At 30.3% G+C, this 15,129-nt stretch overlaps 2 protein-coding genes across 2 annotated transcripts; one reads left to right on the top strand and one right to left on the bottom strand.

The window, feature by feature from the left end:
* Positions 1–2,645: 2,645 nt before the first annotated feature.
* LOC120263008 (60S ribosomal protein L27a-3-like) lies at positions 2,646–3,372 on the bottom strand. The gene is given in 2 exon segments (XM_039270933.1): positions 2,646–3,001; positions 3,003–3,372. Coding segments are annotated over 2 exon segments (447 nt in total). The 5' UTR covers positions 3,285–3,372; the 3' UTR covers positions 2,646–2,836.
* Positions 3,373–10,784: 7,412 nt separating this feature from the next.
* Positions 10,785–13,879, top strand: LOC120263756 (serine/threonine-protein kinase RIPK-like). Its single transcript, XM_039271730.1, has 5 exons — positions 10,785–11,240; positions 11,365–11,500; positions 12,043–12,179; positions 12,883–13,006; positions 13,164–13,879. The coding sequence occupies exons 1-5, from the start codon at positions 10,860–10,862 to the stop codon at positions 13,682–13,684; spliced, it is 1,299 nt and encodes a 432-aa protein (XP_039127664.1). The 5' UTR covers positions 10,785–10,859; the 3' UTR covers positions 13,685–13,879.
* Positions 13,880–15,129: the final 1,250 nt, after the last annotated feature.

Below are 15,129 nucleotides of genomic sequence, written 5' to 3'. Positions count from 1 at the left end.
TTAAAAATTCAAAGGGCTAAATAAGGATACAAATAACTTTAATTTTAGATTGTACCATACCACATGCTTACATGAATATTTTGAATCTATATTGAAAACTATTTTGATATATATATATATATATATATAAGTTTTTTTATATATATTGGTTTGACAAATTTATTGAGCTCTAAGTAGTTTTCATGTATGTATCCTATATTCAATAGTGTTTTTTATTTGAATATAGTGTTTTTTATTTTTATTTTATTTTTTTCAGATGTATTGGTATTAAATTTATTTTTTAAAAAAATAAAATTTATAAGTAAATTACTAAAATGTAATATCAATGTTTGCAAATGGAGAATCTCCTTGAGGATCCCCGTGAGGACGGGGACAGAGAAGCAATTTCCCCGTTAGAAAATTAGGGGACTGGGAATCCCCATTCCCACCACCAACGGGGATGGGGGCGGGACTCGTTAACACCCCTAAACAAGCATCTGTTTATTATGCAAGGCTTATAAATACATACACACGTTTGAACAAATTATAAATATATACATACGTTTGAGCAAATTCAACAAAAGTAGGGGAGTCATGAGAGTCGCCAAGAGTGGAAAGGATGAATTTTTTATAGTCACAATATTAAAGAATAGACGCGGCATGGAATGGTAAAAAGAATGATGATATATACTTAGAAGAGAGGGACATCTTGTTAATTTTGATGATGATGATGATGGTGAAGATGAAAGTGTGTACATGTGTTAATGATAGCGGCTGTTAGATTAAGACAAGATTATGTGAGTTAATTTAATGTTAATCAGTTAACCTCTTTAATCTCATCCAACTCTCGCCTATAATAGACAAGAGATGAAACTCTCACAACACATCAAGTGAGTGAAAAAAATAGAAAGAAGAGAGTAGATATTTTTTGAGAGCATTTGTTTTCTCTTTATAAATAAAGAGTTTGCAACTTCAAATTTATCCACTAGTGAAATTCAATTCCTAATAACATTTCTCTAAAGTTGTTTAGTTATAATCAGTTATAGCCGAACCAAATTTTCAATTAATTTAATTTCGATTTTATAACCTCAAATAAAAATAAATAAACAAATCACTAAACACAACAGAAATTTCAGTTTGGTTCCAATGGTAAAGGAAAGCCATCAAAACCACAAAGCAATTTTTTAAAAAATTTCAACACACCTGCATTTAAGGATCAATAAAATAATCCCACCATAAATAAACAAATAAAAACAACTTCCAGACAATAGTGAATATAGTGAATATGTGCTGCAAAGAAATCTTTGGAAAAGGAGAGCTTGCTACCAATCTATATCAATTAACATTCATATCAAGAATTAACAAATTCAGAACTTCATCTTCCAGACATTTTCATAAAATTAGAGCCCTGTTTTTTTTACCTGAAAACCACAATGGCATGTATTATGTAGTGTAGCATGATCAAAACATGTCCATGATGACCAATTTTTGTTACCTGAAAACTACAATGATATGTACTATCTAGCTTCCTCAATTTTTGTTACATCAACATATATAGCTCTTCTTTATCACTAATTGCAACTTAATTGTTCCTTGAAAACTAACACTAACCACAAAAAGCCTTCTTTGCTTCAAAGTAAAGATATACAAGATGGGCAAATTTCAACTAAACAAAAATGAATAGTCAAACCATGTCAAATATGTTCACATCTAGATTTCTAAGTTTTCATTGAAATTGATCTTCTTTATCACCCATGGCAACTCTGATGTTCCTTAAAACGACTCCAATCCTTACTAAAATCAGATTTAATATGAACACAACCTCATTAGTTACAAAATATGAACACACAAGATGGGCAAATTTCAACTAAACTTATCTAGTGTTAGCGTTAACCAATTACCAAAAGGACAAGGTTTATTGTAGTTCAATGAAAAATGAATAGTCAAAACATGTTAACTATGTTCACATCTAACTTTCGTAATTTTCATCTAAGTTGTTCTTCTTTATCACCAATGACAACTCTAATGTTCCTTAGAACTACTCCGATCCATACTAAAATCAGATTTAATTTGAACACAGCCTCATTAGTTACAAAGTACAAACACACAAGATGGGAAAATTTCAGCTAAATGTATCTAGTGTCAGTGTTAACTAATTAATTAGCAAAAGAACAAGGTTTATTATGGTTCAATTCTTCAATGAAAAGTGAATAATCAAAACATGTCAACCATGTTCAATCTTCTTTATCACCAATGCCAACTCTAATGTTCCTTAGACCTTCCTAAAGACAGTTTTAATATGCACACAGCTTTATTAGTTAAAACTATGAACATGAAAGACAGTGAAGTCTCTATTAAATTCCTACAAACATTCCTTGGTATTACCATTACTGTGTCACATATTGCTAATCTAAATTTCTAATCCTCACTCAATTCAGTAAAAAAATGAAATTTCAAATACCAACATTTTTCTACTCAAACTTAATCTAAGATAATTAAACTCTTTCTACTAAGTAAAAAGAAAGATACAGCAATCAAACACAAACTGAAGTTTTCCAATATACCTACGATCAATACCAATGGCTGGTATAATCCAAAAGCTCACATTTTTAACCATTTTTAAGAATTAAACATTGTAACAAATACCATTCCACAACGCAATAAAGTAAAACAATCACTATGATCAATAGAGATGATGCCAAATCACAGTAATCAAAACCATAAATTCCAATGTTCGTAGCATGCATCAAAAGCTAAAAGATCAGATTAAAGTTTGAAACCACGCAGTATCAAAAACCTCAACTTTTATCTCAAAAAAGGAAACACAAATTAAATCAAAAGCAATAGAACCTGCAGATCAAGCAGTGAGGACGACGGCACCACCAGCCTCCTTGATCTTCTTCTCAGCAATCTTCGACACGAGCTTCGCCTTCACAACCACGGGCTTACCCTCCGGCAGCCTCCCCTTTCCCAGCACCTTGAAGTAACCAAACTGGGAGACATCCACCATCGGGAGCAGACCCAGAAGCAGCGTCCGCCTTGGCAGCGACGTCCTCAGGGACAAGTGACCAGATGCGATCGAGATTGAGGATGGGACGGTGGAACTTGTTCCGAAGGCGATGGAAGTACCTCATGCCGACCTTGCCGAAGTAGCCAGGATGATACTTATCGAAGAGGATGCGATGGTGGTGCATGCCTCCGGCGTTACCTCTACCTCCAGGATGCTTCCGATGCTTCCCGATCCTGCCATGGCCGGCGCTCACATGGCCTCTCTTCTTCCTGTTCTTCCTGAACCTTGTCGTCATCTCCTCCAATCGCCGCCGCTGCTCCCGCCGCCGCCGCCGCTGCTCGGAGGATCGAGCTTGAAACGGGAAATGAAGCTCTCGGGAGAGATGCGTTTATATACGAACAGGACATAGGGTTTCTCCAAGAGATGATGAATCTCAACCGTTGATTGGCCTCGAGATCGGTACGGATGCTAGTTCAATTTGCCTGATATGATGGGCCGGATCTTAAAGGTAAACTAATACCCGAATCGTCATTGATGTTACTATTAAATGGGCTGGAAGATTCATGGGCCTTTTTAAGCCCGTGAAATCAAGGCCCAATGGATCTGTGTCTCTTATCATTGCAAAAGTGTATAAAACCCCCAAATATGAAAATGTTGATGAATGGAGGTTAGTAAAATATGGATAAATTATCTTGTCATAATGTTCAAACATTTTCATTATTTCAGAAATTAAGGAGTTTGAAGCTTTTAATCTAAAGATGATGATCTCAATGGTGGACTACACCTTTAAAAAAAAAATTAAAATTAAAATTAAAATTAAAAGGGAATAACTACAAGACATCATCTCAAAGTCAAGGGAGGACTTGTAACAATTGGCAGACAAACTTGGATAAAGAGAATAGGTACAGACCTCTTGAGTGATCCTTTTGCCTAACAACCCATTTGACCCTCAAAGGAGGATAACCCTTTCTCCTTAAAATATTATCATCATTATATATATAAAATTTGTGACAATATTTTGGTTTCGGGCCTAGGATTCAAGGTAGAGTGGACTCTATTGCCACGATCAAATGATGCCTCAATTTTTCTATGCATCTGTTCTAGTATCAATAGAAGTCCATATGCTAATAACCAAACGATAGCATTCTTTAAGTAACGGTCCCATTTCAGCAACTATGGTTGATCGAATTTTCTATATTATCAAAATTTGGAATCTCAATCTATCATTCTTCTTTCTTCTGTTTTGTGATATTGCACAATTACTTTTTGTAGTTGCAATCTATTTCTTTCGGCTTATATTTTTGTTTAATATAATTTTGTATTTTTTTCTACTTTTATCACTGTTTAATGTTGACATATTTGAATAATTTATTTATTTTTATTAAAAAAACATTTTGATTCGACAAAAAAAACTACTTTATTCATTATTTACAATGAGTTCAAGTTAAACTTAAAATCTCATAAATAAAATATGGATAATGAGATTTAAATTTTTTTCCATTAAAATAGATTTTAAAAAAATTTAAATAATGGTTATAGGGTTGACCGTGACTCCGAAAAGGCCCAAACTTTGGTTTGAAACCATATCATATAGGAAATGAATGAATGATGGTAGACTAAGGACCCAATTAAAAGTATATAGAAAATTATTGCACGGCCTTTAGAAAAATCAGAAAAGAAGATGTGATGTTTGTTCTAATGGTCCCATTTAGTATTTGATATTATTTAAGTGGCTGCTTTCTAGATTTTACTTCACATTATAATCTATTTCATTATCATAATGAAGTGATTTATCTTTTATTTTAATAATAATTATTAATATTGTTATTTTTAGACTTATATAGCCACCGAGACAGTGATGGTTAAAAGTTAGGACCCCACTGATGAAGACAATATTAATCCTATATTTACATCATTATTTAATTACCTTCATTGATGATCACATAATTAAATTTTTCATTGATATATATATATATATATATATATATAAACCATAGAGTTTATGTGATATAGACATGATTCAACTTGTATTTACACGTTATTATCTCTAAATTACATTGTACATCATAACTTAAAATTAAAAGTAAAGTGGCGACCCCTTTAATAAAAAAATCTCAACTTTATAAGACTTCTAGATCTTAATTCCGTGAGCAGACTCTACCTCTTTTGGGACGAGTAGTAAGAGTGTTTTACATATTGTATTTTATGATATTGACGTTGTCCGATCAGTTGGGGGTATTTCTCATATATTAATTTCCTTTTTTGTTAAGGTTTTTTTTTAGTTTCTTTAATAGAGATATATATATATATATTGTCTTGATTGTGACTCCCTCAACTATTGTTAGAACTGCTTTTTACTTTATATCATGTTCTATATTTTATATCGCTGTTTTGTTCCAATAAATTATGTTTTTATTCATTTTTAATATAATAATAATCAAAAGTAAATTTAATCAAATAATTAGATTTTCTTGAATCAAAAGCAATGTGAAGAAGTGTATATATATCTAATGACTGATTTTGTCATGGAGGTTGGTGGGAAAATGAAAAGGGAATAAGTCCATAGAGATGTGAATTGGATGGACTACATTGAAGAAATGGTTGGATGATGTCATCAAAGAATCAGTAGTTTTCATGATATAGTATCACTTGGAATATCAACCACAACTTAGCACTCAAAAGTCTCATCTTCTTCATCTTTTTAATTTTGGAAACATTCCATTCCATTCCATTTGAGCAATCTCTTTTGACATATAAAAGATGTTAATATTTGATGAGTATTGAGTAATTATGAGTTGTTCTCTTTTATAAAGTTTTCACATATTTATGCATAAACTTGAAGAAGTATGCTAAGTAGAACACATGACTTAGACTGCACCAACCAAAGAAGAGATCAAGGAGTAACTTTTTGAATGTAAAATTTCTTCTTACATTGATTGTCAAGTTCTTTGCAAGATTAATTATAGTTGTGACTTTGTCTTTTGACATATATTTTTCGGCTTTTCGATCGGTCATTATTTTATTCAAAGCACTCATATATATATGCATGTTGAACAAGATATATAGGAAGACAAATGAAGGAGAACAGAAAAGATGGTAATAAGTAATGGAGAAGAACAGAAAAGATGGTAATAAGTAATGGAGAAGAATAGAAATAAGTAATGGAGAAGAATAGAAAAGATGGTAATAAGTAATGGAGAAGAATAGAAAAGATAGTTATGTGTTTAAGACTAGAGAAATAACAAGAAGAGATATGTTATCTTTGAATATATTGGGTGGGAAATCTTTGCTAATTCAAAATAATCTAGTCCATGTACATGCTGTAAAGCACTCAAACGTTGTAAACATTTTTATTGCTTCTTAGAAATTAATTAATTAAGGTGTGTCTATATATGGTGATAAAGCTAACCAAACTTAATCATATATGTATATATATATTATTCAGAGATGGTAAAGTATAAAGTCACAAGAAAATCTCTTATTTCACACATTGAAAATCACCAAGAGATCTTGAAGTATGAATTGAGAGAATAAAGTGGAGTAATTAAAAGCAAGTACCATTTAAGGATTTATATATATATATATATATATATGATGTCTGCTAGAGTTGTTGAAAAACTTTTTTTAAAAAGTAATAAAAAAAGAAAAATAAAAATTACACGGTTTCTAAATTTTAATAAATGGGAACAAATTCATAAACTAAATAAGCTTAAGAATAAGCACCATGTGGGACTATGGTACTGTTTTTAGTATTTGTAATTTACCTCAAAAACTTTGAGTTATATTATTGCACTTAACACCAATCCAATATCATATGAAATCATGACACAATTAACTAACTATAAATACATGTGGTTCTTAATTAATCACAATGCTCTAATTATAAATAACGTACATTTGTTGTCCTGAGTTGACTATCCACTATGATATATATATATATATTGAAGAAGTTTCAGCATATTAATCATGATATAGTGGCAGTAAACTAGTATTAACACAAACCAATGAGAGCAAAGAGACAAAAGGAAGCTCTCAACTTTATATATATGTAACTAAAGAGAGATAATAATTTATTGATTAATGGGATGTGAGATGGTTGTAAACTTGTAATCCATTTCCAGGGAAAATTTTTCAAGTGAGTACTTAAGTTTGGCCTTATATCAATTTGAGCACTAACTTTCAATTTGTATCAAAATGAGCACAAAGTTTTAATTTTGTTTCTCCCGATGAGGCAATTTGGGGATTCCGGTTATCATCGATTGACGTGAAAGCCGTAAATATGATGTGGACACACAGGAACCAACTCGAAAGACATGTCCACATCATCAACTTATACACGTAGCCTAATTGGCTACCACATCATCATCCCTTTCCTTCCTCCCCTTCCTTATCTTCATCCCTTTCCAAACTGGTTGATTATGTGGATAGTTCTCGACTTGGTTCCAATGTGTTTACATCATATTTACGACTCAACGTCCACTCAATTATAACCAAAATCCCCCAATTGCTCATCGGAGAAACAAAATTAAAACTTTATGGTCATTTTGATACAAATTGAAAGTTAGTGCTCAAACTGATATAAGACCAAACTTGGGTGCTCATTGGAAAAATTTACCCTCCATTTCCAAGAAGGAAATATCTAAGTTATATCTTAACATATCATGGAACATTGGAACTTCCCACTCATTTTGACTAGAACCGCGTTGACTATTCTTCACTAAATGAGGGGGAGAAAGAGAGCTTATACTTTGACTTTTGACATGGCAAACACTTCAATGCAACCAAATAAATAAACGTTATTAATTATCTTACTTTAAATAAATAAATAGAAAAAGGTTGAAAAATTAGTTGAGCGCCCTTATCCTAATCCAAGTATTAGGGTTTTATTATATGTCACTAACCTCAACCTAATACCGAGACCTAATATTATTTTATTTATTTTCAAAAGCCAAACAGTGTACAAATAAAATTTTTTTCAATGTTCATTTGAGTTTTAATCAAAGTATTAGATTTGTATTATATGCATTTTATGGACTTTTACCAGTCACTTACGTCAAATTAAAGCTGAGATTTTAACATTCTATTATTTATAAAAAAAAGCTTCTCGAATCTTTATCAATAATTTTGAAATTAATGTTATGATATTGCTTTATGTATCTCTTATATATATATTAGATTAATTTTTATATTTTATTGTTGATTAATGTTTTATTTTTTTAACAAAGCAAACAAATCACATAAAAAATAAACACACATGTAGATTTAGTACCTTAACACATATGTTCTTTCAAATTAGATGAACTAAAATTCTAACTCTGTCTCCTCAAAAAGATATAAATGCTCTACGTAAGAGATCTGGTGTTAATGGACAAAGATATTATTTGCATTATTAATTAATAAACGTTATTGCATAAATTATACAGTTAAGATATACCAATATTCACATATATATAAATAATATGATAATATATATATAAACATTTGTTTCTAGAAAACATTCATGATTTATTGGACCATAAGATCAATCGATACATTAATTTGGAGTGGTTGAGTATATGGGGCCCTTTTTGATTAAATACATGGGACCCTTTCTCCCAAGTTATGAACATCAAAGTCTCTCTTGTATAATTAATGAAAATAAAACAATGAAAATTAAAGCAAAATTTTTAGAAGTTTCTTCTTGTAATTATCAATGTTCTTGTCATAGAAGCTCTGTGTAGTTTTGTCATTTAGCTTAGAGGGTTCTAGGAAATAAGAAGGTTAGGCTGCTGACTAAGTTCTAGAAAATCAATTTACTAGTGATTTAGATTCTTCCATAGCCTTAATCTTCAAGCCATCAGAAGAATACCATGAAAATTAATCCATGATTAAAAAAATTAAAAGACAATATTCAGGTTTTCTTTATCACCAAGCAATGTTTTGTTTCTTTTAGTGCACAATGTATGTTGAGATGTCTCTTTTCCCTAAACATCTCTCTTATATATTTACATATATCTAATCACTATTTTGATAATATTTAAAAAAAATCTCCACATTATTTATTTCAATATTAAAAAACACGTTGGAATTAAATGTGTTGATTTGAGCAGTAAAAATTTGGTTATTTAAGCAAATAGTTTTGAGTTTAAATTTTTATGTATACAAAAAACATCTATTCTAGTCAACCATTGGATAGCCCAATGGTATGACACCAAAGTATAAGAGAGAGGTCATGGGTTTAAATCCCTCCCTGACCGTATTGTTCACTCTTGTCATATCTATTCATCGGGGATTTTTTTATATCGATATACATCTGACATCCGTGGGGTTTCAGATCGTTTGTCCTGACTGTTTATATTACATATAAAAAAAGGGCACTTTGTCGCTCATTATTAAAAAACATCTACATAAACAAATCTAACTTTTATAGAACTTTTAGTACATTATCTAAACTAGTTTAGAATCCATAACTTACACAAAACTAATGAGTAAAAAAACTTCATGATTTAATTTTTTTATTATCAAGAGAATTTTTTTTTGTGAGCAATTTTTATTTTAAATTATAAAATATAATTATTTTAGATGCTCAAAATAACTTTTCTTGAAACGTAGAAATAGGCCTTAAAAAATACTATTATGTTATTAATTATTTAAAACAAACTAAAAACTAGAGATTATTTTCATAATGTATCATTTAAAATGTAATTTTTATATTAAATATAAATAAGATATGTGTTTAAATCATGATTAACCACAATCGACATAGTCCTATGCCCATAAATAAATAAATCTTATATATATGAAAACACAATAATCAAAGGCTACCATTCTATGTGCCCCACCAACCACACCTTGATTTGGTATGCTTTGGTAGCCAGATTTTGCTTGATGTATTTGTCTATATGCCAGTGTTGCATACCACTTTCTTGGCTAATATTACATGAACTCTAGCAACAATATCATTGATTTTTTAATAAATATTTTCCAAACATTGACTACATACCTTGTTTGGAATTATACTATTTTTGTTCAAAGATTAACATAAACAAAAGGAAAAAATTCAATGAACCAATTATATGCTTTTATTTAAGAAATTAATCATGTTAATTAGAACAAATTAACACGCTTTACCAATTTGTCTATTTATTGATTAAGTCTTTTTAATTCATAAATTCTAAAACTCTAATAAGAAGGGCTTTCATTGGCCTAAAAAAAAATTTAAATTAAAATTATTATTTTTTATAGAAGGATATGCATCACTAAACCAAAGAATATGATTAGATTCAAATAAAATTCAAATATTGGTTTTATACATCATTTGGAATTGATTTTATTACACGGTTTCAAAAATATCACGAAAGGGAAGAAAATTTGAGTTCAATAATACCATATAATTTTTAATTAAATTAATTAATTATAGCAAATACTGAATGCCTAATGGAGTGCCATATATATCTTAATTTACACATAAGTAAAATTAAATAGGTTAAGTAAAATAACATTTATTGGCTTTATATAATTATATCTACAAAGTGATACACCAAAAGTCTCAAAAAGGCTAAAGTCAATCCTTCCAACTCCATTAATGACACAAAAATATATACATTACAACAACTACAAAATACAATTCACTAAACAAATAAAAACCGTGAACATATAAAAATAATAAAAATATATATATATATTCATTCATTTTCCATTTCCAACTTTCCCCAACTCTTTTCATATTATAATAAAAGTCAATGGGTCATCAAAGACATTTCCCTTCTATCATCCTCATGCAACACACAACTCATCCCTATATTTATATCATCCATCTCCTCCTTCTCATCCTCCATCTCCTCCTTCTCCTTCTCCTTTTAGTATACCTAAATACAAGGACTATAACAAGATGCCAAAGTCCTTACTAAAGGAACTCCTATGTTGCTTTGGAAATTCAGATGTTAGTCCTCAACCAAAACCAAGAAAACACACCGGCAATTCATTGTCACCCCGGAGACTCTCATACTCAGATATAAGCAACTCTCCTTCATTGCTTTCCCCTGAAGACCTCTCAATATCTCTCATAGGATCAAATCTCCATGTCTTCACCCTTCAAGAGCTCAAACTTGTCACTAATGGCTTCTCCACTAGCCAATTTATCGGTGAAGGTGGTTTCGGTCCCGTCTATAAAGGCTTTATCGATGATAAATTGAAGCCCGGTCTCAAAGCTCAGCCTGTCGCCGTTAAACTTCTCGATCAAGATGGCGCTCAAGGTCCTAAAGAATGGCAGGTAATTGCCCAAAAAAATTTATTATTGAAGGATTCTACTCTAATTAGTATGATTTCATTTTATTCATGAACATATATATATGTATAATATTTAATTAAAAATGTTTTTATTTTTTTATTTTTAGGCTGAAGTTATATTTCTTGGACAACTGAGGCATCAAAATCTTGTGAAGTTGATTGGATATTGCTATGAAAATGAGCACAGGATGCTTGTGTATGAGTTCATGTCAAGAGGGAGTTTGGAGAACCATCTTTTCAAGAGTAGGTTTTAATTTTTAATTAAGTTTCTAATTAATGAAAAAACGGATGGTTGTGTGTTTTATTTTTTTTTTTTTCCTTAATTATTCTTATGATTTTGATGGTTCAAAGTATCCAAATACCTAATCTTGTTGGAAGGGTTCATTGTCATGCATGCTTTCACTTTCAAGTAGCTTGTGTTTTATTGGTTGTTGACCACTAATATTTCTCTATGAGAGATTCATATGAAGTTGTTTTTTTAAAAAAAAATGGCTAATTATATTTAAATAAAGTGTTTATACCGTGGCAAAACACAAGTTGGATAGTAATTATTTTTACTGTTCTGTTTGAAAGATTATAATATTGTGTGGCTTCTTACCAACCATACTAACTTTTTTGAATAAAATTGCAAGGGGAGTGGGGGGCAAGTAGAGAATTTGCCAACTTTTTGACATTCCAAAAACTTGCTAACTTTGCATAACTAATCAGTTTGAATTGAATATTTCTTTATTATTATTTAGTTGGGAAAAAAACTAATTGTTTAAAATGTATTGATTTTTATGTAGGGTTTTTCAATACATTGACATGGTCAATGAGATTAAAGATTGCTGTTGGAGCTGCAAAAGGGCTTGCATTTCTTCATGAGGCCGAGAAGCCAGTAATTTATCGTGACTTTAAAGCATCCAACATATTACTAGACTCGGTAATTTATTTTTGCTTTTTAAATTTATTATATCAATTGTTTGATATTTTATGATTGTTAATTATTTTTGCTAAACTTTAAAATATAAGTAACATTAGGCTAATCAAAGTGGATGATGATAATTAAAGGACTTGGCAAATATAATTGAACTTGAGTGGTAATCTCAAGTTGAGTATTCTTTAATTAGCACTTAGCAGTGTAATTAAAGCACTTGCTCAAATCCTACTCAGTTTGGGCCCCTCATTGCACATGATCTTAGTTCATTCCAGCTCAATGATATCCTAGCCACTCAAACATCAACCACTAAATTTAAGTGTTCCAAATAATTTTAGCTAGAAATTAATTTTTTAAAATATATACATATATAGAAAATTAAGATAAATGTTTGCTTACATGCCTTTCTTAAAATCATGTTTAAACATATGAATTGAAGAGGATGAGAGGATTTTTGATAAATTTTTATAAAAGTAAATAGCAATTTAATTATAAGAGTGCATTAACACTATAATTTTAAGATGGTAATAATAGCAATTATTTTCTATTTATAAAGGTGTATTAAAAAAAATAAAATAAAATAATTTTATATAAACTATTTGTTCACAAGAATATATTCACAAGTACAAAGTACAAAGTACAAAGTCAAATTTAGATCATGAGTTCAAATTTACAACAATGAATTTAACGTTTAAATAAATCTTTTCAGGATTATAGTGCAAAGCTATCAGATTTTGGTTTAGCAAAAGATGGTCCTCAAGGAGATGACACACATGTCTCCACACGTGTCATGGGCACCCATGGATATGCAGCCCCTGAATATGTCATGACTGGTAAGTTCTAATAACTATCACATATATATATATAGAAGAAGAGTTAGACTGTAATTTACAAGAGAAAATACTAATACATATATATATATATATATAATTTTGATATAATATTATTTTATTTTATTATAATATATACATGTATTTTTTTCCCTTTTAGGTCATCTCACTGCAAAGAGTGATGTATATAGTTATGGAGTAGTTTTACTGGAGCTTCTAACAGGAAGAAGATCAGTAGACAAGAATAGGCCTCCACGAGAACAAAACCTTGTGGATTGGGCAAAGTCATACTTAACTGATGTTCGAAAACTAGACCGAATAATGGACCCTAGCATGGATGGGCAATACTCACTCAAGGGGGCTCAAAAGGCAGCTGAAGTGGCTTACCAATGTTTGAGTAGGAAACCAAAAACAAGGCCGGATATGAAGAACGTCGTCGAAGCATTAGAGCCACTCTTAAAGCTCGCTGATGTCCCGGCCGGGCCGTTTGTTTACACAGCCGCACCGGAGATCATCTGTAAGGATGATGATAATCATAAAAAAGATGAGCAAAAAGAGCACCATAGACACATGCACAAGTTGAAGTTGCCGAAAAATTCGGCTCAGTCTATTAGTAATGGACTTCATTGGAATTCTCCAAAACATCATCAACATCATCACAAGAGAAGTTTGGAGAATTAGATGTTGATCAAATGGATTTAACATTAATTATGTGTGTGTATATATATACATAAAGAGAAAGACTAATGAGTTAATTTCTTCTCCATGTTGATCATTCAATTTTATGATCATTCTATAGGCTAGATTTTGTGATTTGTGATTTGTAATTGTATTTTGTTACAGTGTAGTTCAATGGTCTCTTATTTTTGAAAATTGGTAAACGATTTTAATTTTTAAAAAAATAATATTATTTTGAGATCATCAAAGTTGTATTATGAATTAAGATGATCTTCATATTAACAATCCAAAGAATGTTGTTTGAATGGTCTATGGTTCGTTAATGCCTTGATTAGGTTCATGGGCTTCTGTGGGCTGGATCAGGCCCAATAGATATATTAACTGTGTAACAAAAAATAGTGAATGTATAAAATAACGTATTATGAACCTTGGGCTGGACGCGGCCATAATAAGGAGAGCTTTGGGCTTGAATTATAATTGCGCTTGGTTTGGTCCATGAGAAGGAGGTTGCATCCGGCCCAAGAATATAAAATAAACCCATTCTTTATGCATTTCAAATTGGAGCAAACTTGGATAATAATATTCTTAAATAGAAATGTTTCTATGTATTGTATTTCCCAACTATTACCCTGCCAAGTTCCAACTTCCAAGTGCTATCTCCATGCTTTACTTTTCTTCTTCTTCGTTCCTGACTTTTTGTATTCTAATTGATGTAATCATGAATAAAAGTGATTAAAAAATTAAATAATAGTTCATAAAGAGCAATCATATTTTTAATTCTTGTCATTATTGTAATTTTATTGAGTTTTGACATTTTTTTTTATTTGATATGCAAACAATAATGTAATGCAACAATGAGAAATTGAAAGGTGAGGACATGTTGAGTGCTTTTCTATTTGTTATTTTTCTGCATTGACTTTTTCAATTAATTGTCTAATGTTTGTTAAATTGATTAAACAAAGTCTATCATTACTTAAATGTTAAGCAAGATATAGCTAGGTCAAATATTACTAATAAGTTTAATTCGAGAAACAAATAAGATACCGTCTCTTTCATTATAAAGGTAGTATATAAAAGATTTGTTAGTATAAAAACTCAATATTACTAATCTATTTGAAAGTATATTTGAATTTTTTTTAAATTGTTTTCAATTTATTTATTTATTTATTTTATTGAAAAATATAGGTGAGTCATTCTAGGGATAAAACATATATATACACACATAAATATTAAATCTTTTATATGTGGATGGGAAAAAGTATTACGTGCTAAATCCCCATCTAAATCACCATATAAACTTAATAAGTATTTGTAAAATATCAAAGTGAACTTCAGATGGACTTTATAGAGAATTACTCCTTATGTCATGCCCATTCTTCATGCATTTCAAATTGGATTAATACTTGGACAATAACATCCTTATAAACAAAAATATTTTTATAAAAAAA

The sequence above is a fragment of the Dioscorea cayenensis genome, chromosome 6 (assembly GCF_009730915.1).
Source record: "Dioscorea cayenensis subsp. rotundata cultivar TDr96_F1 chromosome 6, TDr96_F1_v2_PseudoChromosome.rev07_lg8_w22 25.fasta, whole genome shotgun sequence".
Lineage (NCBI taxonomy): Eukaryota > Viridiplantae > Streptophyta > Magnoliopsida > Dioscoreales > Dioscoreaceae > Dioscorea > Dioscorea cayenensis.
The sequence above is the reverse complement of the archived record's forward strand: the minus strand, read 5'-3'. Positions and strand labels throughout refer to the sequence as shown.